The 25,754-nt window shown below is 37.4% G+C and overlaps 1 protein-coding gene across 6 annotated transcripts in view; it reads left to right on the top strand.

Moving 5' to 3' along the window:
* Window positions 1-25,754, top strand: part of MCTP1 (multiple C2 and transmembrane domain containing 1) — a 494,950-nt gene that overhangs the window by 392,431 nt on the left and 76,765 nt on the right. For all 6 annotated transcript variants that reach the window (XM_069491905.1, XM_069491904.1, XM_069491903.1 and 3 more), the window contains one exon: window positions 13,214-13,333. In XM_069491905.1, the coding sequence (XP_069348006.1) occupies window positions 13,214-13,333 (120 nt within the window). The remainder of the gene's footprint in view (window positions 1-13,213; window positions 13,334-25,754) is intronic.

Below are 25,754 nucleotides of genomic sequence, written 5' to 3'. Positions count from 1 at the left end.
TTTTGGTTAATAATTAAATTTGCTTTTTAAAATAGCTTCCCATTAGTAGCCCATATTTTTCTTTGAGAGTACATTAAATTCCAGAGAGCTCCAGAACCCTCCTAAAGCTTGTGAATAATTTAAAAGATTTGAGCAAAGTAGTCTTTTGAGTCACTGTCCTAGACAATGAATATCCAAGTAAATTGTCAACAAGAAACCGATGATTATCATGTGAGAGTTTGACATCAAAGGTATCACATCTGAACCTATGATTAATGCCTGCTTAATATCCTCTTTTTAAAAATAGAATGCAACATTTAGTGATTCGGGAAAATTGATCATAGTAACACGCTGATTTTTAAAAAGTATAGAAAATTTTGATTTAAAAAAATACTCAAAAGTCTAAATGTTTGTTGAGAATCGTACATCAGTAGCGTGTGGCTCAACAAAATATGTCCACTCCTGACAGGTCATTTTTAGAAATGAGGTTTTATAGGCAATCAAATACAACAACAAAAATGACTGAAGGGTAATACATCTCAGCATCTCCATGTCAATGAAGTGAAAGCTTTTCTGAAAATGAAATGGCCTTCTTTTAGAACTCTGGAATCCTAAACTACAGACATTTCAGGAACTATTTTGGCTGCAAATGCTATGAGAGATTTTTTCCTTTTCATAATTTTTATTACAGCGGAATTGGTTTTTGTATTTCTAACAGTTTGACAAGAGCTAATTACAATGCGCTCATCTGTTTTGCGGACTAATTTGAGGCATCGGGCATCAACACCATAGACATGCAGCAGCATTGCAAATGATACGCATGCTTCCCTTGCTCCAAGAATTTGTACTTGCTATAAAAGAAAACAGATTTGGACAGCCCTGAAAAAGTCGGGCTTGGTTTGAAGAAAACATTTCAGAATTACATTAGAGCTGGCCTACAAGTGAACTAAAAATACCTGCTCATCTCAGTGGTCTTGGCCCAGGGCCTTTCCTTTTACTGTAAAAGTCAGGCTGTCTGAACAGTTGGAGTTCGGCTTGCTTGCTGTCTAAACTAGTGTTCTCTGATAACTTCTGTTACCATTGAAACAGAAGCCTCGTTGCATTTAAGAGAATGTTTAGAGGTGTGGAAAATAGCCAAGAGAAATGTATACTTAGTGTTCAAACCTTTAGGCTTCCCGTGCAGTAACTAGACCACTTAGATCTGTTAAGAAATGGGAGAAAGACATTCATCAGTAAACATTACGCAGCAAGGGTAAAAGATGGAATGGAGTAAAGAAGGCTGTTAAAATCAGCCTCAGATGATTATTTGAATTGCAAAGAGAAATGTTCAGACATAGCTAGAGCTGCTAAACATAACTCTTGAAGTTTTTCCAGAACAGAGGGATTGGGGGAATGAGACCAGTGAAGGAGAAAATTAGAAAATTATAAGACAGAATGGGAGATGAAGTTTCAGAAGCTGGTAAACGATAGCTGAAATATATGATATTATTAGGTCTTAAATCTATTTATGAGGGTGAAAATTTAAAAACACACTTTCTGACTTTGACTCTGTGATTTTAAGATTGAAATGAAGATATTAAATCCGGACAAAGAATAATCAACAATAACTGCAAGGTTATATCATGGAGGAATAAGGAGAAAGATCAAAAATCAGTAGCCCAGGAAAGATATTCTCGATAAGCTGGATAAGTCTGAGCGAGATAATTTGAGTGGAAATAAGTCAGAATGGTACCAGATATCCCAAATCTTGGCAGAGTGCTATACTCTGCGCATCAGCTACTGTAAAAAAAGGAATTACCATAATTGATTGTCTGCTGTTTTAAAGGCATTCCTGTTCAGTGAGTTAGAACTGGGAGTATAAAAGCTACAGTACTAATTTTTAAAGTAACTTGTATCGCAGACTTCACTAACATGTGTTTGGCTTGTTAGATAGCTGGGTATCCTATTTGCTGGCACAGTATATAGAACAGAGGGAGTTTCCCCCCATGAGCAACTGAAGTGCCAGCTGTTGCCCTAAATATTGTACCTGTTCATGATGGAGATAGCTTTAAAGCCAGATTTCAAGCTTAGGGAAAATTTTATATTTTTGTACATCAGCAAACATTGGTATAAGATTTGTGTGTCTAGATACAGCATTTACATACACAAGAAGGGAACTGATCAAAAACTTATTTCAAAAGTAGTAATGATAACAGATTGATTTCTTTAAAAATTTAAAAGATTACTGTGTTTAATGAGCTTTAATAAATCTTGACAATATTTCTAAAGACCTAGAAAATAAATAGAAATGGTAAACTTGTGTGACAATATCCCTAAATAAAAGATCACATTTAATCCAATGATTTTGTTAAACAATAGTTTAAGAACTTGAAAGACAGAAAGGAATATCAGAACATTATATAATGACTAGAGTATCATGAAAAAGATTCCTTTTTCATTGGCACTGGAGGCATTAAAAAAGAACAACTAAAACAAATTGAGAATCAACATCAAAACACTTATTTTTTCTTACTTTGAAAATAATTAAAGCATGGAATGTTCTTTACCTACACTACTGAGATAGTCATGGGTCCTTCCAGAAACCTTTGGATCCTGGAAAAATGGGGCACTAAAGAAAGGCAAGCTTCAATGAGCTTAGTAGCCTAACTCATTCTTAAATGTTTCTTTGATGTAGTCCTTCAGTATTTTTTACAGTGATTATTACTTGATTCTAGCAACCTCCTCAAAGGCCAAATAATACCAGTTCCTCTTTATTGTCCATATTTGGTCTTTTAGGGCAATATATGTTGATCTGTAATCTGCAAGAATGCCTTTGCATGCAGCCTGATTTTGAATGAGCCAAACTTCCATAAATGATAAATCTATTACAATTAAAACATCAACTGTGTTTGGTACCATGGTAGGCATCACAAACTACCAGGTAAAGGACCAATTCCTCATAAAAGGGACCTCTGAGAATCAACATTCTCCAGGCATCTATAAGCATTTGTCACTTTCATTCTACATCCAAACTTTTACTAACATTAAACTCACAATACTGCCGGGATTTCTTATCAGTTATTCATGTGTGGTTGATGTGATGCTCAAGTTGGACGTACTCTGGGCTTTACATTTTGGAGTTGTCAGTGTTCTCAAAGCAAAGCCAGAGCCTTTCATCTCTGACTTTGATAAAAATGACACAAAATATCAGTGCAACTTGTAAGCTGGAAAAAAAAAAAAAAAAAAAAAAGCCCATTTAAATAAATAAATAATTTCCCTGGCCTTCTGGCTGGCAGGTTCTACTGATATAATATCTCCATCAAGGAAAGTAGCGTGCATTATGCTATGATTAGTTGATAGCATCTTCTCTGAGGTTGTTTTTGTCCATTTTGTCGTGGAGATTCTTCAGTAGGTGTTTCTATGGGCTGTATGTAGCACATCTTCAAATGAGTCCTACCTAGTTGTCACATTTGCTTCTTTAATAGATGGAGTCAAGCTGTGTTTTTCAAAAAAGCATTGATATACTAAGATTATTGACTTTAAGTTTCAGATAGCAACTTCAAAAACCCAGTGTACAATTTCACAAAATAAAGAATTGGAACTTTCCGATATGTATTTATTAGTCTAAGTAAGTCTGGATGAACAATGTTTTTTCAACATCTTCAGTAAATAAACAAACTAAGTTATAGTATGTAACTTAGAGCGTTTAAAACCACCTTGGAAAGGGTATCATTGTGCTAGGAATTAATTACGCTCACTTTGCCTATCTTCTGCCCCTTTTGAATAGAGGTGGTACAAAAAGCTTTATTGGAACCAACTAGAAATAAAAGACCTTAGAACAGGTGGTGACACCATCTGGCTATTTAAATCAAGGCAAAACCACTCCTTTCCCAGAAGACTAGGTTCTGAAGACTCTGATGATGTGGTGGAGGCTGACAAGTCAAGCGAGAGTAAACGGGCATAGGGAGTTCATCTCCAGCTCTTTAGGCATATTTTTAAGAAATATGAAACTTTAATAGAGGGAATCTAGTGCAAATGGTTATGTACACTAGAGCACATACAGTTTTTTTCTCTGCTACTGACTTACTCTAAATCCTTAAGTCATGATTCATGCAATCACCTAGGAACTATATCTAGCCTTTTCCTATGTATACGTGTGTGTGTATATATGTATAAATAATATACATATGTAGAGTTTCTTCTTTTCTAATTGTAGAATATTCTATTGTCTATGTGTGAAACAAGCGATGTTTTTAAAGAGGTGTGCTGTTAGCATTTTGGGCAGGAAAATTCTTTATTGGGTGAGACTGTCACACAAATCTCTCAGTGATTCACACCCCCGGCCCCACCCGCTAAATGCCAGTGTCTCCCTTCTCCCACCCTAGTGATTGTGACAACTAAAAATATCCCTACATATTTCAAAGTGTGCCCTGGGGAAGTGGCAGCTCAGCACCTAAATGTTTGCAAGTTGACGCTCCTTCCTTCCATTCCTCCTTTCTTTTCTTGTGCCAAAAAGGATTTAAGGTGGCAATTGGTGGGATTAAATCACAAATAGTGCTTTCACTGGCTTCTGACTATACTCTTCTATCAAGTTTTTAATACAGGAATTTTACCTCCTTGCCAACTCTGATGATGGCTTTTTCAAAAAGAAAAACAGCATATTTTAGGTCCCACTTTACATTATCCAGCTCTCTTCTTTAAGGCTACTACAGGTACAGGTGAAATAGTTTCCTATTAAGGATTCATTACCATAACCAGTTTTATATATTGCTAAGCACCTTGCTTTTTTTTTCCCCAAGCGTTGCCTAGTTCCTCAAAAGGCATATCTTATGTATTTATTATCTTTCTAATTTGAGGCCTCTCTCATATCAGAATATTCTCATGCCAAATGTTCTCTGTTGGGACCCAAAAAAGTCCTTCTGGATGAACTCTTGTAAGCATATATGCACTTTCTGCACCTCTCTTCATTCTGTTCTCTCTGAAATAGACATTGTTGAATGATGAAACAAACAGGAAAACATTAGGGGATGACGGTTGGGTAAAAAATGGGTTAATACTTTGAAGGCCTGAGTATAAATGTGTGTTACGTTTAAGAAAAAAAAAAAATGAATTAAAATTAGGAAGGAAAAGGATTTTCTAAAAGGACTGTGAAATAATTAATTGTTTTGTAGGAGATGGCCTTTCCATGTAGGCAGAAAATTTTTTCTTCCCTTCTTTCTGAAGAGACAGTCAAATAGAGAATCTCATCTCTTAATTAGAAAGAAAAATACTCATCAAACACATCTCATCACTGGAGAGCTAATGATCCACAGCTGTTAGTCTGAAAGGGCAGGCTTTTTTCCTGAACAGTAGGAAGTGTTAATCATTTTGGATGAGATTTCTTTTTAAAATATACTGTAGTTTGCAAAAGAATAGGATATTCAATATTCCAACTTAAATGATTTTTTGAAGTGGGCTCCCCTAGGGATACTGTCGTGTGTGGCACTGAGTGATCATTGCATGCAGGCATCTTCCTCTGCGCTTCAGTGAGAGCATCAGTTGATGGGATTCACATGGCCCAGTCCTGCCCGGGACTCTTAAAACCCTGGGCTCAAAGAAATAAAAATCATGCACGTCTTGCACTTCCTAAGAAATGGTGTTGCTATAAAATCTTAAAATTTTGAATCGCTCTCTCTCCTTTATATAATTTGCCTTGTTTAATATGAGGGAAAAGTCTTGTCCCACCTTCACTTAGCTTCTCAGCAGACAGCATTTTTTTTTTGTTTGTTTAATCTTCCTGTGAAAAGGTAAGGCTTTTTTGGCTGTAAAAATGTAATTGTTTCATTCAGTTTCCAGTCTTTGCCTTTACAGCCACTTTGCTAACCTCTTCTAAACAATTTTGGACAGAAGAAAACCCCACTTGATAGAAACCTTGTGAGTAGCCAACTTTTGATTACTCAGAGCCATTAGAGATGGCGAGCAAAAGGAAGAATGAAATTGGCTCTCCAAACCTCATTGCCACCATTAGTTTTTGACCTCTTTGCCGTACCAAACCTTTACCAGAACACCCAAGAAGTAGCATTCCATTTCTTTGTACTGATGTAAAAGTAGTTATCCCAGAGCAAGGGGAAAAGAGAAATGTAGAAAATCTACAAATTGAATAATCAGGCCCTAAATCATGATACCTTCAAAGCATCAACATTCACTCTAAAATTCTTCACCTTAGAGTCAGTGGAGCTTTATGGAAAAAGCGCCCTGGAATAGGAAGCAGAAGGTCTGGCTCTGCCACTCGGTGGAAGGTGTCCTTAGACATGTCTCAAACTCCCGAGCCTCGATTTCCTCATTTGTGAAAGGGGAGTATTTATAATAGTCTCTGCCTTCCCAGTCTGCTTCTCAGGACTTTTTTCTTAAAGGTCAGTCTATGCAATATGATATAAGATACTTGTTAGGACAAATTAAGTTGTTTACTTTTCAGAAAATTAAAACTTTTCAAAAATCTCCATTCTGAATATTTATGATTAACATTTAGAATGCCTTTAATGCCTGACCCAAATAAATACTAAAGGATTGCATTTTATGATGTTGATGTTAATATCACAGGCAAGATAATGTTGATTTAAGTAGAAGGTATTTGGACTTGAAAATGAAAGAAGATTATGAACAGGAATTGACATTCATAAAACTGATAGTTCAGAACAAGCTTTTCTTTCAAATCTAGGGGCATGAGGTTTCTAAAAATTGTTAATATTTTTAAACCAAATTGTTTTAACTCCAGGGTTTACAAAATCTGCATTGTATGCAAATGCCATTTACTAGTAGTAACAAGTGTGTGTAAAAATCTTGATTTGTTTCGATTATTAGTAAAAATTGTAACTCAAACCCTCTGTTTAACACTTATGATTTTTCACCAACAAACTCCTCCCTTCCCCACCACACCCAAATCACCCTAAAGAATATCACCCATCTTCTACAACTGCTCAAAGAGCAATTATCATATTAACTCATCTTGGAGTATAAGTTTTTAAAGTCTGTGTAATTTTCTTACAAATAATTTTAAATAAGAAAAGCATCAAATTGATACTGACAATCTAGTAGATTGTGATGAAGCATTTTCACATGTATTTCATCACTTGCTCCCCACAGCCAACTGGTGATATAAGCTGATGTTACCACCTCCATTTTATAGGTAATAGACTAAATGAAAAGAGAATAACTGATTGCCCTAGGTTCTGTGATGATCAAATAACAGAAATGGAACAAAAATTACTTCTTTAGGCTTCTGGTCCAGACTGTGTTTTACCATACCACATTGTCTCCTTGGAAAGAGAATAATGTGTCTCAGTTAGTTTCTGCTGTATTACAAACCACTCCACAATTAGTAGCTCAAAGCAGCTACCATTTATTTAGTGATGATTCTGTGGGTCAGCAGCATGGATGAGGCTGGGCACTCTCTCAGCTGGGCTCACGCTTCATCTGCAGTCAGCTTCTGCTCAGTTGGTAGTTTACTTTGGGCGCTGTCTGGCTTTCAGTTAGGGTGATAAAGACTACTATGCCACATGGTTCTTTCAGCCCCTGTTTTTATCCTATTTGCTACTCTGTCCTTGACCAAAACAAGTCATGTGCCTAATCTCAGTGTCAGTTTGGGAAGGTATCACAAAAGGCATGGATACAGGGAGACATGGACAAATTGGGGTCATTACTGCATACAATTGCCACATTATTTTATGTTTAAATATATTTATATTTTTAATTTAATTATGTAATTAAATAATATTTAATAATTATAAATATTTGCATATTTAAATATAAAAATACTGAAAATGGCACTCATTTCATCATCTCTTCTGACTCTAGTTAGTATGGCTTCTTTAACATAGCTCTTACACTTGAAACAATAATTAGCTATAGATTCTAGGGTGGTACAGGAAAAGTGATAAGCTATGAGAAGGGCCAAAAAAATTGTATGCAGTATGAGCCCATCTATCCCTGCTTCTAGTAACACCTCATGCTTGTTGAGCATTTTATCAGTGCCAACCACTGGGCTAATTCCATTTCAAATCTGCAAAGTAAATAGTATAATTTCCACTTTTCAGATGACAAACCTAAGAGAAATCTAGTAACTTGCCCAAGGTCACACAGTGAGTGACTTTCTGTTTCCACTATACCACACCTTAGCAGCAGCTCCTTGAGGGATCTGACGCTGGAGGCTGAGAGTTCAAGGCCAGTTGCCAGAGAGCTTCTAACATCCAGGATAGTGGGTAAAACTCTCAATATCTTTTTCCTAATGAAGGATGTTGTGTGTACTTATTATCATTTGACTAGTGCCCCATGCAGTTCTTCTGCTATAGATTTTTGATTGTAAATCACAATACTCATCTAGTGATTTTTTTTAAAAAGAAAACCACCAAATTCTTGGAATAGTTTTAATCTGTAATGAGCAGGGATAACTAATGTAGGGCTAGCTGTTTTGTTTGGGATGGGGCGTGGATTCCACGACAGTGAAATATAGATAGTCTAAGTTTCCTTATTAAAAGTGGCAGGTGGCGGCAGTGAAGGGAAGAGGTGAATAGACTAAGTGACAGAGAGAGAAAGGAAAAATAAGGAAATGGTGCCGTTGTGATGGAGTTGAAGGAGTTAACACACTGCATGCATTTGTGAGAGTCCCTATCACCTAATGTAACATTGACCAATTCTAGAATTTTCGGGTCCTCTTCCCATCTCCCATGCAGGCAAATAGGGGCTCTGGAAGGAGGAGTCATGACAAATATTAGACACTTTATGGTTTATATTAATATTTGTATTCTGTGAATGTGTCAGGGATTTTTTTTTTTATTCCTTGATTTCTTTTTGCATCCCATTTTAATGCATTATTATATCTCTCTTCCTTCCCACCCCAAAACCTGTGAAAAAGTACAATCAGCACCAAGGACAGATCCTGCATTGTCCTGGCCTTCCTTGGGGCAATACCTGCTGCCTTCTCCTTTCTCCTGCTGCCCTAGTGGGACACTGAAGGCCCAGCCTTTTGTGTTACCTCATTTTTTTTTTCTTTGTGGGGAAGAGGAGAGGATCAATCCTCACACAAGAAGGAGGGAAGAGACTTCAGTGTGGAGTGAATGAGCTAACAAACTCCTTTTTTCCTTCAAGGGCTCTCTTTATCAGAGGACCCTCACCAGCTAACAAGAATTAGAATCATCACCAAAACTATAGTGAATGATTGCTTTTTTTTCTTAGTTCTTAGTAATCTGAGTCCAGAGACCATTTGTTCTACTTTTGAACACCCAGTACTTCATAGCATATAGTAAGTGTTCAATAAATACCTTTTAATTGTTAATCTGTATTCATGTTCCTTTTTTAAAATCTTTTCTAATTTTCATTTAGGTGTTAAGAAATAAATGTTTTTGTATTTAGAGTTTATTCAAAGCTCTCTTGTTTGTTTGTTTATTTGTTTGTTTTTTAAAAAGGTATTTTCAACAGTCGGAGCTCCTTGCTCAATTTCTCAAATATTAGATTATTAAAGAAAAAAGTCCCAAAACTATACATGTTGGTGTTGGTGTGGAGAGATAGGAACACTCAAACACTGCTGGTGGGACTGTAAACTAGTGCAGCCCCTGTGGAAAGCAATGTGGAGATACCTTAAACAGATTCAATTAGACCTACCATTCGATCCAGCAATCCCATTATTGGGCATCTACCCAGAAGAACAAAAGTCATTCTATAAAAAAGACACCTGCACCCGAATGTTTATAGCAGCACAATTCACAATCGCAAAGATGTGGAAACAACCCAAATGCCCATCGATTCATTAATGGATTAGCAAAATGTGGTATATGTATACCATGGAATATTACTCAGCTATTAGAAATAATGGTGATATGGCATCTCTTTGGTTCTCCTGGAGAGAGCTGGAACCCATTCTATTAAGTGAAGTATCCCAAGAATGGAAAAATAAGCACATGTACTCACCAGCAAACTGGTTTCCCTGAGTGCACATTTGGGAATAACACCAATTGGGTATCAGACAGAGGTCGGGGCTAGGGGGAAGGGATGGGTGTATACCTACTTGATGAGTGCGATGCGCACTGCCTGGGGAATGGACACGCTTGAAGTTCTGACTGGGGGGGATGGGGTGAAGGTAGGGGAGGGGTGCATACCTACATGATGAGTGTGATGTGCACTGCCTAGGGAATGGACACAACTAAAGCTCAGACTCAGGAGGATGGGGAGGCATGGGCAATGTATATAGCCTGATCTTTTGTACCCCCATAATGAGCTGAAAAACAAACAAAAAAATGAAATAAAAATAAAAAAAAAAGAACACACAATAGGAGAGGGGATGATTTTTCCATCCTCAAGATCCCTATATTAATTTGATTTCTTCCTTTGTCTCTCTCTTCTACATCTTTCCCTGACCCATGTTCTGGTGCCCATGTTGTTAGAACATGTGAACGCCGTAGGTATTCATGAGAAGTGCTGTGGCAGTTCTGAGCGCTATCTTTTAAGAAACCTATTGATGTATTAATTTGGATGTGGTTAGAGGAAAATGTCTACAATGTGGAAGTGCCCAGAAACCATACCTTGTCTTGATTTCTTGCAGGATTAGCATTGAAAAAGTTTTTCTATGTAATTCCAGGCCTATAACTAACACTAATATATGGACATTCCAAGGAAGTTTTTCTGGATAGTACTAGAACTCTAACACCAATGAATGGACATTACAAGGGAAAATATATCTGCTCACTAGGTTAAAAATGATTATAATTGGTCATATTTAGCAATGGAATAATCTGAGTCTCATCCATGAAGCTAGAATGCACTGAGTGAAACGAATACCTTCAGAAAAGGGAACCATGTAGGAAGGTCCAAGAGGAAAGACTGTGATCAGACCATAATATGCAAAGCAGTTCATGACCGTGTAGCCAAGATGGAAAGAGAATCTTGTCTAGAAGAAGTACAAAGATAAACTTATGTGTCAGCAGGAGAAATTTGTTAATAGCATCCCAGGTTGTAACTCTGAATGCATTTTCCTGAAGTCGCTTGGTTTCATGTCGTGGCTCTGTAGTGCTTTTACTAAAACAAATAATTAAATAGACTTCTGTTGATTGATTTGGGACCCCAGTGTCTATTCCTTAATTTAATAAATATTTACTTATTGAGCATTTACTGTGCCCTGTACTGTTCCAGGCTCTGTGGTAAAACAGTGAACAAAAAAGAAAAAGTCTCTACCCTTAGGGAACTTATATTTTAGTGACTGCGTAAATGTTACAAATTAATTTGTAAAGAATTAATACGGACTGTAGCCAAAAACAATTTTCTCTTTTACATGTGTTGATATCTGTCAAATTTACCTTAATTCACTTCCTGAAAAAACAACTATCTTTATAAAAAATACATTTTAATAATCATAACCATCAATTATAATTTATATCATCCTTGTACATATTTTATAAATTTCAAAAGTGAAATGAAAATATTTTATTTTTCTGGAAATCTTCCTACTTTTCTAGTAGAATAAGAAAAGATATGGCTCATGTTTCATGCATTGCAATATTTGGAGTTTTTCTTATTCTTGAATCTATAGTTATCATGTAATCTCTCCAAAATTCATTTCTTGGATTATTAACTGTTATTTGTTCTTTCTTGGTGTCCATTTGGGTTATGAATATCAAAGAATTCAGTAAAATATATACAATTTGCAAAATTTAATGTCACATTAAAAAAAAAACAGATGGTACAGCAAAGTCATGAAGTTATTTTAAATATTAGAGAAGGGATGTTAAAAGTGGTCAGGTATATAGCCCTCTGTCGAGATATGAAGACACTGAGGCAAGTGACTTTCTAAGGCCAAGAGTCTCTCTATCACTCCACATGGCTTAATTTTCTCTGCCATTTAAATAGGCTATAGGCTTGAGCGAGATTTATTAAGAAGAATTCACATGGCCCATGCTGCTTTGCGTGACATGAGTATCCTTCCGGCACTGCCCCTAAAACTCCTGACCTATCAAAGGCAAAATGTTTGTGTTACCTCAAGCAGCTGGCTGAAATTCCCAGTTATGCTATGGTTCAGCTAAATCTTAGCAGTCAGAGGACTTTCTAGCTTTCAATATTAGAATTTGTGTTACCTAAGGACCCTAGTCAATAATTAGTTATCTTTCTGAGTTTTGTAAGGTATTAATAACATTTACACAATAATGGGTTTTGTTTTTGTTTTTGCACAATTACTGGGTACCAAGAAGTCTGTTAAATCCTGAACACAATTATTCAATTCTCACAACTATAGGTAAATACTCCTATTATCCCCATTCTACAGGAAGAAATTAAAGAGAGGATATGTAAGTTGCTGAAAGGTTATGTGGCTAGTTAGCATTAGAATCAGGAGTGGAATCCAGCTCTTAAATACCACCTGACTGAACATTACCTTAATTTGACAGCAGGAACCACAGACCCAGAGAATTTACATGATCTGTCCAGCATTACAGGAGTCTGGTAGGGGGGCGGGAGTGAGTCACACCTTATATTCAACGTTTTGTGTTGTTTTACAATGTAAATGCTCTTAGAATGGCTCCATCTGCCACCCTGAGTTCTTAATCTAACATTTGTCTTACAATGAAAAAATTTATATACTTAGAGAAGATCACATTAGAAAAAAAAAAAATAGGCATTTTTAAATTTACTTTTACAAAATTTTCTTTCAATAGCTATTTAATTTCTATGGTAATGCTACACATTAAGCCAACTTTTTTTTACACTTGTTGGTAGCAATGCTTTTTTCATAACTTGAAACCTTTGGGGTTCTTGGTGTAGACTTGGTATTTTCATCTGCCTATTATACTTGTTACATTGTATTATCCAAGTGAGATTTTTTTTTTTTAAAAAGTCCCTGATATTAAATAGTGATTCATTTTTTATCATTCAGGCAGATAGACGGAGTTATTTCTGACAATGTAGTGAAGCTCATTTTGCTGCCGTTTTTTATTTTGTCCAACCTAACAATAATTTCACTGGAGGAGAAAAATTAAAATTGTCTCTTCGACAATGTAATGATACCAGTTTTTCCTTCACAGAAATTAAACAGATTAAAAATCTTAACAGTGACTTTCCAAGGGTCAGTTGTGCTTTTAGAAAAATGCCTAGCAATTCCCCAGGCTTTGTTTTCAAGATAAATCTTGCCTTTCTAAAGCATTTAGCTTTGTGGTTTTTGAAGTGGCATATAAATAAGAGTCCATTTAATGAAATTCAGTGTTGACTCATCTCTTCTTCTCTCCTCTCTCTCCTCCAGCTCTTTCTCTTTGTTGTCTGGAACTTTGAGCTCTACATGATACCGCTGGTTTTGTTATTACTATTGACATGGAACTACTTCTTGATAATATCAGGGAAAGATAACAGGCAACGTGATACAGTAAGTCTCTACTTCCTTACTTGTGTGTGTTTTTGTTCTTATTCCTAGTCCCTCAGACAAGATCAACATTGAATTTGGTTTTACAAACCAGAAATTCTGTCTATAAATACTCAAGTTTAGAGGAAAGTTTTATCAGATCAAAACTAACAGCTCTTTGGTCCTAACACAATAGAAAGTATTCACCTATGTCTAGCATTACTCATCTTGGTAGAGACTAAAGTGAGAGGTACACCACAGAATGAGCTATGATTTTTAATCCTAAATGGGTGTTCCTCCAAATGATTGTTTCTTTTATTCTCATTACGTGTTTTTATGTCTTAATCCTGAATTCAGACATAATATCACAAAATTATTAAAGATCAAACCAGAGGAATGTATTTTACTTAATGCAGTTCTCTGTTCTCTGCCATTGGCAGGAGGGAAGCACTGATGGGGGTTGGCATGGGGAAGTGTATAAAGCACCTTAATTCAATGAACACTCATTGAACAGCAAATACCCTTCTCTGTGTCAGGGGTGTATTGAAATACCAGCTCAAGGATGAAGAGCTTTATTTAACTTAGGGAAACTTATACTAAATTCACCTGCCCTCTTTGGCATTTTTGAAAGTTTTTAGAATGTGTGAGACAACTTTCTCTCTCTGGAATAGAGTTTTAGACTAAAAAGCAGAAGCTAACTACACTGTGATCACATTTGTTGTTCTGCCACGCTCTGTTCCCCTTGGATTCTCTGTGGCTGCACCCCTAGCAAGCATACTTCAAAACTCTTCCCCATAGATAAAGAAATGGGGGGAGGGAGCTCTTCTCCAAACATGACATTTGCAATTTGATAACTTGATAGACATCAGTTGAGAAGAATTTAAAGGTTTGTCAAACATGAGAATCTACTTGCTCCTCATCAGATTACATAGTTTTTTTTTTTTTAATTTCCATTAAAGGTCTCAATTTGATTTATGATCAGTACATTTTGCCAACTACAGTGCCTATCATGATGCAGAATTATTTGATCACCAGTTTAAAAGTATTGTATAATACTTTATCATAATAGTAAACAGTGTGATGGTTGCACAGACATACCTGTGACATAAACGAACTTCCCTTTAAATAACACAAGCAAAATGCACTTCAAATAGTAACACCAGCAAAATATACTTCTTCAAAATAATTTTCTTAACCATCAAAATAAAAGAAAAATCCTGATGTACAACTACCAAGTACCTGGCAAATTTGCCGACAACACACCATGTTTACTCCGCTATTATATTTCTGTCTCTTGCTAGATTATAAATTTGAGGGAAGGGACTCATTGTTCATCTTTGAATTTCCACTGTCTATAGCATGTGCTTTGCAAATTAGAGATGTTCAAAACCTTTTTTGTAAAGTCTATCAAACCAAACATGAGATTCCTAATAGAGATTTTAATGGTGAGGCAGCATCAATAGACAAGAAGTTATTAGTATTATTGGCAAGGATTTTATAGCTACAGATTTAACTTGCTCACTGAGAGACAAGCCCCAAATGCTATAAGCATTGGTGTCGTGGGGACTAATAGGTACTTTTGTCAATTAATCCAGGATGTTTTCTTTAAGAAAATAGGACTCTCTCAGACAATTGCTTTTTTGTCCCATTTATTTCAGGGATAATATCGAGAGAGAAGAATATCTACTTTTCATGCAGTTGCCTTGAGACAAATTTTCAAATAAGATTATTTGCAAATAGGAAACACTGGTAATTTAGTTTTAGCTTCTTAATTCTGTGAAGGGACTTATCTTCAGTATTTAGTCATTGCTTTGAGTATTCTTAGTAAAAATTTCTGAAACTATAGACTTTACTTGTTATCTGCTCCAGAATAAACCTGTTTTGGCTAGAAAGGTCCAGAATATACCTGCCTTGGCTGGAAAGAGAAATAATAATATATAACATATCCTTTTGTGCTTAAAATTCTCTAAGTCTTTTTATAGCCTATTGAAAAATTACATATTATATAATTTTTCTACTGCCCTTTATTTTTTCCCTAAATATAACTCCAAAATAGTATTTACCAAACCTTTTCCTTTTAGGCACATCTCCTCTAACAGACTCTTCCTTTTAGCCATAGATAACATTTTATTCCCCGGCACAGCCCACTGTGAAACATTCTATAGCCTAACTCTCACAGAATGCCAACTACACTCCATAACTCCCAGTAATTGCCTTTTATTTGCCCCAAACACACATATCCACATATTCTGTTCTTTCCAGGCACCAGAGCAGCAATCACAACCTTTCATTCAGCTTCTTATTCACTGGCTCAGTTGAGACCTTATGTAACTCTTAAATCCAATTTGTCTAATTATGTGTTTTCTGGCATACCCAGCTGTGCATTTGAACTGGTTGCTCCTTTTGAAAAGAAACCTGGATTATTCTTTGCTGGTTGCAGAATACATACATACATACATACATACACACACACGGACATATATATTTATACACACATATATGCAAATTAAGGGACAGTGTTTGTAGGGGTCACCGTGCTGTGACTAAGCGGCTCTCTGGTGTAGTGCACAGCACTAGAGGAATGATATTTTACCCTAAGTCCTTATTGATATCCCAAAGACATTGCAGAATCTTTCAGCATATGTGAAAACTTCACAGGATCTCTGAGGTGCATTAATCACACTGTTGGCTAATTCCAAACTAGGAAACTTTCTGTTTTAGGAAAGAGAGAGACAGAGAGAGAGAAAGAGAATTTTCTGCTCTGGAGGGTGGGGGCGGGGGACACATCTGTACATTCAACAAACAAAATTCAATTAGTTTGAAAACTATAAAAAAAAAAATGAAAATGACCTTTGGGTCTGTCTAGCAAAGAGAGAAAAGAAAACAATATTTCCATGGCATAAAAAGTTGAAAAGAAAATAACACTGTGAAAGATAAAAAAGTGCATAGATGGGTAAAAATCCTGTCTTCAATGTATTGGTTGATAGTTGAGATTAATACCAAAATAGGGAAGAATTTCCTTGTGTGTTTATTGTTTGTTAAGGATAGCCTTTCCTTTCTTGGAGATCTATAAGATCACAGGAGCTGAAACCCCCTACCTTTTCCTTACCATGGTGCCTGTTTTAGTTTAATGAGAAAAATGAGATGTAATCTTTACCGAATAAGTTTTGCTACATTTAATGAGCTGAACCTGTTAAGGACAGGATAAGTAAACAGTCATTCCGGAGGCTAAAGCTGTAGTCTCAGAGGGTGCACATAAGAAAAAGACATGGTTAAAAACAGTATTTCACCTTCACTGTTTCCCAGTTGAACTTGTTAAAAATAAGCAGTCTTAGGTCTGAATCTATCTAGATTTGGACCACAACATTAAATTTTCTAGCATGAGAATTGTTAGGCTTTTTCAGAAAAAAACCGTTTGATACATGCTTCACTCAGAAATGTCCCTGGCATGAAAGGGATTTAAAGATAGGAATGTCATCCTTGTCTTGGTTTGAGCCATCACTCCAAAACCTGGGGAAAATTCTCCCCTGCACTGCCTATTAAGCTTGTAATAACTATCCAAATTACAGTTACTGTGGGCAGAAATTTGGTAAGTCAAAGAGTAGATGCCAGGAAATGGTCTTTACTTTGGGTTTTAAAACTACTGAGCCCTCATTACAGTCTGGGCACTTTATATTCATCTGCCATTCAGTCCTCCCACAGGAGAGAGAAGCTGATTGTGTCAGCCCAGCCAATGGGTTGGGTCCTCCTAAGTCAGGTAACCCTCCCCCGCTAGCCCCTGCATCTGCGGCAAGCAAGGGAAGACAAGGAAACATGTGGAACAAGCATGGCTGCAAGAGCCCTCCCTCAAGAAATGGGAATCCGGTCTTAGAGAATGAAGGAAGTAGGTTGGCCAAGCAAACCAAGCAAACTATTGCTCACCTTGTAAGTATCATTATGTCTACTTTACATTCAGGGAAACAGGGTCAGAGAGGTTAAACAACTTGCTCAAAGGCACACAGTTAGAAAGTGGCAGAGCCAGTATTAGAACACAGATCAGTCTATCTGAAGGGTGTATACTCCTAACCACCAGCCAATCGCATTTCCTGCTGTGGCTATATTGTGGTACACCCCACCTCTTCCTGGGTAACATTCTAGCAGATTTCTCGCCTGAGTTACAGAAAAACCAGTAGCAATAACTCTACCTTCAAGCAGACATATTGATGAAAAAACACTCACCCCCTCCACCAAATCTCCTAATCACTCCTTCAGAGAAAAGCAATAGGCAATTGTTAAGCAATTTCTATGTATCAGGTATCTTACCAACCCTTTTGGAAGACATTACTTCCTTTTATTCTTCACAGTAATTATATTGAGTAAATAATTCTAAATGGTTTTCTCCCCATTTTACAAATGAGAAACTGCAGGATCAAAGAGGATAAGTAATGAACTCCACAGAGTAGGTATGATGTGAACCCAGTTCTGCCCTGTTTGAAAGCCCCAGGCTATTTCCATGGTAACGTGCAAGGCTTTCCCCATGGCAAGTCTTTCCCCAGGGGCCACTTTCTAAGTGTCCAGGGACTTGCATGGAATCCCAGATGTCTCCAAATTTCTTCCTATAAGGTACCCAGTAACCTCTCAAGAATTGGTGCCCCCATTAATCTCAGAAGCATCTGTGACCAAGAGACCTTCCATTCACCCAGATGAGCATAGGAGGAGTAAATCAAAGCTGAGAATGCTTCGTATTAGTGAATAAAGTTTTTGAATTTCCTTGACACCCAAAAACTCTTCAAGCAGTGTTTTTTAATTACACTTTAAAAGAACATTCATTTTCACTGTCATGATATTCCTCCCACACAACAATCTCAGTTACCTAATCAATGGAGGCATTGAAAGACTGAGGAGTGGGGCAGATCAATGAAATCATTCTCTGACTCATGCTATGACTATGACACAAATTGAGACAAAGTCTGCCTTGCCAAAATACTTTAGTAAATACTGAAATGTTTAGTTAGTTCCCCTGAATGACAAAATACTGGATTCTTCTTTTCCCTTTTAGAATAGTACTGAATATTTTTTTCTCTTTAGAACTGTTCCAGTTAAGCCCAGAGCACTTATCTCTAGAAATAAAGCTTATAAGGAGAAAATTTCCTTTGTCACCACAAATGCTGTTGATCGAACAACTGGGGATGTTCACCAACTTTGGATGAACACCAAAGAAACATCTGGTTGTTTGACCTGAGTTTCTGTAAATTGAACACATTTATTATTTTCACAGCCAGTGCTCAGTTCCAAAGAAGTATGTGGTAGATTATTTGAAAACATAGAATAGTGAATAAGTGAAATATTCCTAACAAGATCTAAAGAGGCTGGACAAAGTCAAGCTGAGAGAAGAGAGAACTCCATATGCAAAACACTTGGAATGTACGGTCAGACCCTCTCTACTTCAAGAGAGTTTTATCATTCACTGATAGCAGCATAGACCACAAGTTTCCTGTGTTTGCCTCTCGGTACCAAAAAAGACCACATATTCAGTGCTCTTAACAGAAGCAGCACTGAGTCATACAGCCTGTAAACACATCTAAAAATGGATGATCACTCTTTTCTTCTTCGTGCTTATTTCAACAGCAATTTTCTCAATTTTTTCAGAAGGTCATTAGCTTACAAAAATCAAAGGAGGACGATGAAAAGAACCAGACCTTTAGTTTTCCAACACAATCACTACATAAAGAAGTAGAAATCAATAGCCAATCAGATGTCAGAAGAAAAGTTTATCCTCCTCTCAAAGCTGTTCACCAACTGTTTAGCCTGGCTAGATCCTCACTCTCTGTACAGAGTGGTGTCCTAACGTATTGACAACCATCACATCATCAGGCTCTGGCCATGGACCAACAGGATTTCTACATTTTCTCCACTCATTCCAAGTCCCCCCACCAACCACAACCACCATGCCACCATCCCCTCCCTCCCAGCTGAGAACCAGGCCTTCTACTTTGCATATTTTCCTCAAATTCCAGCCCTAAAGCCCTATGCATTTGTCCCCAAACTAGAGTTGCCAGATTTAGCATATAAGAACACAAGTGCCCAATTAAATTGGCATTTCAGATAACAACAGGGTATACTTATATTAAATAATAGTCATTATTTATCTGAAATTCCAATTTAACTGGATGTCCTATATTTATCTGGCAACTTTATCACAGTCACACCTTGTATTCTTATCTCAAGACCTGGAGGAAGGTGATCATTCTGAAATGAAGTTCTGATTGTGTTATTGTGCTAAGTTGGTGGTTCCCCAACATCTTCAAGCACGGAATAGAAGACCCCTCATAAGCAGGCCCCACCCAAACCATAGCTTTAGATTTATCTCCCCTGTATTCCAGAAAGATTATTTATGTGTTTTTTGGTTTGCTTTTGTTTATTTATTTTAGAGTATACAATGTTTATTGAGAAAAAGGTGGGAGTAGTAGACCAAATAGGTGAGAAACAGAAATGAAACAGACCATGCCATACTCTTTTGTCATCTCTTTCTTCTGGACAACTGTTCACTACTTGGGAGAGCAGGAAATCATGGCACAGAGAGGTTATGCCATTTGGAAAAGCTCACACAGCACAGTTGGATGGGACCCTAGTTCTGACTGGCTCCCAGGCCTGGGTTCTCTGCCTCTCCTCCAATCTACCCATTCCACGGGCCCAGGGAAGGCAACCCCCTGGTCTCCGTGACACAGCTAGAAAGGAGGGAAGAAAGGAAGGATCTTTCTCCCTTTGGATAGATGGGGAAACTGAGGGCCAGAATAACACAGTAACCTCAGCAGAACCAGGCGCCATGTGGGACAGATGTGTGGCCTGGAGAAGAGCAGTGTAGGCAGGGTCTTGAATTTAGTGGAGACAACTTACTTCATCAGCTTCACTGCTGCCTGGCAGCCATGTGCGCACTGTGGACAGATGTGTAGCTTGGTTGAAGCACTTGAAGTCCTTGCCTCAGGCACGACAGATGAAGGGTTTGAGGTCCGAGTCCAATACCCGGTGGGTCCACAGCCATGGAAGGCTGGCAAGGACACAGGTGCAGTTGGGTAGCTGCAGCCCTGGTGAGGGAGGGACTCTTCTGGGGTGCATTGCTCTAGGGTGGGGTCCATTGCTCTGGGGTGGGCTTCAGGGCCACTCTTCCAGCTGCACCATGTACTTGTAGGGGACCTGGTTGGCGTCATGAGCAGGTGGCCACCCCACCATGGGGGTCAAAGCCCCACAGTTGAGAAAGGGGTTAAAGGCAGGGCCTTTCACCTTGGGGAAAAGAAGAGGTTTGAAAGGTGGTAGGTCCATGGCCTCTGGAGAGGAGGACTAAGGGTGGGGTGGCCCCAGCAACAGCAGGAGCATCTAGAGCAGAGTATCTTTGTAGTTTCCCAAATACCCTACACACTTTCTCTATGCTTTCTACTCTTTTCCCAAAAATATATTTACAAATATGATTCTTGCTTATCACTCATATTTTGTTTTTTACAAAAATTGAACCCACTGTTAGCTTACCTACTTTTTACATTCTGCAACATATCCAGAGGTATCCCTCATATTACTGAAAAATCTTCTAGTGCATTGTTTTGAATGGATGCATAATTTTCACTATATGGATACTATATTTTTTCTTAATTAAACACTGTTTTTAGAAATGTTTGTTTCAAATATTTTTGTCTTCTCAATGATATAAAGAAAGTCCTAAACAAATCTTTGGGCACCTTTCTGGTAGTGTCTTTTGACAAAGTCCTTGAATAAAGACTTTGAGTGGGAGTATTTGCATTTTGAAGATTTTTGGTAGTTATACTAATTTGACACCCACTAATATTTTAACATTTCATACATTTGTGCCTCAGTAATGACTAATTATTATGTCTTCTGAAAAGCCATCCCTCATTTCCCTGTCTCAGCCCCAGCCACTAGACCACCCCTACCAACTCATACTCTTAAAGGTTAAGCAAGCCCACTCCTCAGAGTTTTCATGTCCTTGTTTGTCATAAATTTGTTTCAGATGCTGCCTAAGTATCTATCTTAGGCCTGACATAAGTTATTTGAAACCCAGTTGTACCCCATCACTTTTGGCTAATTAAAACTTGCCGTCCCTGTGTGGTTATTTGCGATGTAGCCCACTTGGTCCTCGTCTCACTGACTCCAAACTAAACACCCCCCACAGCTGCTGACCATGATAAAACCTAATGGTCAACACCAGCATTGAGTTAGTAAGTTCCCCTTTCACACGTTTTCTTTAGCCAAGAGTTGATGCCCAAGGGCCTTAATAAAGGCATGGTCCTACAGGCCCTCTCTTTCTCCTTCATGCTCCACCTACTAGTTGAGCTCTCTGCTGCCTCCAGACTTGGTCTCCTGTTGGCACCCCTAACCTCTCTGGGACCAGTAAGTAATAAGTTTCTTTCCACTTTATGCATTTGGGGTTCACCTCTTTATTGTTTCTCACCTGACCAACAGACCTGAACCTAACTTTCTCCTGGTCAGAGCTCTCCTAGAAAGTGGCTATCTGGCTTATGGTCACTTTCTTTTTTTTTTTTTTTTGACACAGAGTCTCACTCTGTTGCCAGGGCTAGAGTGCCGTGGCATCAGTCTAGCTCACAGCAACCTTAAACTCCGGGGCTCAAGCAATCCTCCTGCCTCAGCCTCCCGAGTAGCTGGGACTACAGGCATGCACCACCATGCTTGGCTAATTTTTTCTATATATATTTTTAGTTGTCCATATAATTTCTTTCTATTTTTAGTAGAGACAGGGTCTCACTCTTGCTCAGGCTGGTCTCAAACTCCTGAGGTCAAACGATTCACCTGCCTCGGCTTCCCTGAGTGCTAGGATTACAGGCATGAGCCACCATGCCCGGCGTTATGGTCACTTTCAAGAGGACCTCCTTACCAAATTAAAAAGAAACCATAACAATAAAAATCACAACACTCTGACTATAATAATTGGCTCACTGTGAGTCTTGCTCACCAGCTTGTGATTGTTCTAATTGTATCTTCCATTTGCTTATCTAATCCCAACACAGAGCAAAATGTCTCCCCCATAGCAGCATAATAATTGCTAAAAAAGTTCGATGAATGAATAAATATTTTAGTCCAATCTCTCTTTCCAAATCAAAAATTGCCTAGCTTTTATGCATAATTATTTTCATTCAACAAAATGTTATTGAACATTTTCAGGAACCAACAGTGTTAGCTGTTGCTCAGAGGTGATTAAGACATGCTCCTTGCCCAGGAGAGTCTGTGGTCTAGTGAGGGAACCAAACTACTAAATCAAATATGTGAATATAATTGGTGCAGTGATAGAGATCTGTATATGACATGCAGAATGTGCAGACAAAAGGCATTTAGATCATCCCAGATGTGCGTGTGTGCTGCGTATGCAAAGAAAAGGGGACTAAATCTCTCTCTGTGGCCATAGTTCTTCACTCCTCGGTCTGTCTCTTTCACTTAGTAACTCTATGTTTGCCTTTAATACTTGTTGAGCTTATTGGCTGTCCTTTCACTCAATTCTCAAACTGCAGTTGAGCTTAAAATTGGAAAGACAAAATTGTAGACTAGTGGAAGATGAGTATCACCAGTGTGTGACATGTCAGTTCATATAAGGAAAGATGCAAAAGAAAACACTTCTACGTTTAAGTCAGTTTTCTAAAGATCTTCCTCACTGGAATGCACACTTCTTGCTTTAGATCTATTAAGACTCACAAGAGACTTAGAGTTTAAAGTTAGTGGTAGTTGCCATAGAGGCTGTTTACAGCTACTCTTATATTTTAGCCCCCACTGTCTTCCTGAATTCTCCCCACCTGCTCAGATTCTCCAGAGATGCGTATGAGAATGTAATGGGGCAAAGAAGGTACTCTTAGTTCTTTCCTGAAAACCAGCTCCTTTTCTAAAAAATCAATTGTTTCGGTAAGTTTGAAGGCAACTTGAAGGTCTTGTACCAATAAATGGCTGAGTTTTTTATTTTTTTAATTTTTTTATAATTGAGCCCCAGCTGACTCCTGGTGCTCCAGAGAGTCATTGAAAAGCCAACTCCCTAAGCTCCCCTCAAAGCCTCCCATGGAGCCAAAGAATTCACCCTCTGTCAGTTCTGCAAAGCACCCAGCCCAAGTATCCATCCATGTGTCAGCCCAGTGGTTTTATCATTTCTGTTCTCCTTCCAAAAAATCAACACCCACATTGTTTTCATTTCTGTAATTGAGGAGTGAGACTTAGGAGAGGAGAAAAAAAGGATACCCACAGTTTTGGTCTCAGGGTGGATGTGTTGTCCTGCCTATTTCTGGTGATTTCCTGTCCTTTTTAAATAATTTTGCACTCTCCTCTTGATAGCCCAAACTCTTAGAAACATTATGGTGAGGGAGGTAGGACAGTGGGGCCAACCTTCTGGCTGACTTGTGACCTCGTAACTAGTTTGCTTTGATTATTATGCCCTGTGGAGTGGGTGGTGTTGGAAGAGGATTTCACATAATATTTGTGGAGACTTACTGTTCCTGGAGCAGAAAGGTGACAAGAAATTACAAGAGCTCAGTTAACAAACTAAAAGTGGAATCTAAATGACACATCTTGATCTGCTTGTGGAAAATGTTTAAAAATCAGAACTATTCGGAATTCAATAACTCAGAATATTCATTTTATAAGCATTATATGAGATACATTTTTCAAAAGCATGCAACTGTAGGGACCTTCTACCATCGTGTACATAGAACTGGAACAATACGTTTCAGTGACCAAACACCTTCAAGGACATATTCTGTCATTTGTTATCATGCAAAAAATAAAATAAAATGACTATTATACACTATCACTTTTTTCAAAAATAAGTAAATTTCTGGTAACGTTGCTTAAATAAGAGAAAAGTCAGGTCACTTAAACAAAGCTCCCAAATGAGTTATTCTCCCATGGGCAACAGCAAAAACATCTTAAAAATAAGTTTTACCACTACACTTTTCCAATGAAGACCTGGGATTAAATTTCAAACCTCCTACTTGTTAGCTATACAAATTTATTCACTCTCTAGTCCTCAATTTCGTTACCAATAATATGGGGACAATAGCTATCTGTTGGGGTCTTCTGAAGATTTAAGAGACAATTACAATGTGTTTAGCATACAACAAGTGCTCAATGAATGACACCTGAGCACCTTACCATATATAAAACAGGGCAAGCCAGTGTGAGTATTAAGGGGGTATAGCCATTGTATAAGTTACTACCTCTCTTGAAGAGTTCCCTTGTAAGTCCTATTGAAACAGATGGTTTGCTATGGCCATTAGTCATTCTTCTTGGTTTTCAGCTTAAAAACAATAATATTGCCACAGTGAGATTTCCTGTGTCCATAACCCCATTGCTATGTAATCCCACGAAAATAAAAACTATATAAATCCCACAAAAATAAAAACTAGATATTAATTTTTGAAAGCATATGAAGAAATTTGAGCAAAAGTAAACTTTAACAGATTAAAACATCTTGATAACTGAAATTTACAGAAATACTCTAAGTATTATGCCATTTTGCCAGTCATATTCATACATACTTGAAAGAACCATCTTTCTTGATTATTGTAGTACAAATCTCCACCATACACAGTGTATAAAGACAAAGGCAGGCCGTACCCTGAGCAAAGAACAGGGCATTTTACTAAAACCATCATTGAATCCAAAGGCAAAATACTCCTTTCCAACAGGCTTGCTCAGGATGTCGGGTAAGAGGAGGGGAAAGGTAAACCTACACCAGCATACCAGGCAGGGACTAATTTTAATAAATCAGAATGGAACATGAAAATGTCAACTTAATCAAGCATTTAAATTTTATTAATCAAGCCTAATTTTTATGAGTGCAAATAATCACTGAAGCTGGACAAATTTGTTCTCGATTGCATCAGAAACATAATTTTAATATTTAATGGACTGATGAATTTAAATGGAGAATTATCTTTATGAAACATGCTCTTCATAATTTGCCATTAAATGAGAAATAAAAAAAAATCAACATAAATCTTACATAAAGGTTATTTAACTAAATGTTGGTACTATAAATATTATAAATGCATTATACACTAATTTAGCAATCACACAGTACACTACATAAAGCAGAAATGATAAGTAGACCAGGCAGGCTTTTCCTAGAATATAGAGCTCTGTGTTATATTGTGGGAAGCCCATGATATAATGGTTCGGAGGTTTTGTGTGAGGTTTCGTGAACATTCTTTTCATTCAGGCTTTTATGCTACAATTCGCCATTCACCACAGACATTCTTTTCAGTCCAAATGTAGGTCTAAACCCACTAGGACTTTCTTTTGTGAGGTGATAATTCTTTATATAAAAAGATAAAAAACATTTTATCATTATTATTTATAGAAAAGAGATATAAGAAAAGAGCTGGTTTTCTGATTATGATTTTTTGACATTCAAAACATGCTCCATTTTTAAAGTTAAATTTTCTGACATCTTCTCAGGTCT

The sequence above is a fragment of the Eulemur rufifrons genome, chromosome 17 (genome assembly GCF_041146395.1).
Source record: "Eulemur rufifrons isolate Redbay chromosome 17, OSU_ERuf_1, whole genome shotgun sequence".
Classification (NCBI taxonomy): domain Eukaryota; kingdom Metazoa; phylum Chordata; class Mammalia; order Primates; family Lemuridae; genus Eulemur; species Eulemur rufifrons.
Note: the sequence above shows the minus strand (reverse complement) of the source record. Positions and strands in the feature narration are given on the sequence as shown.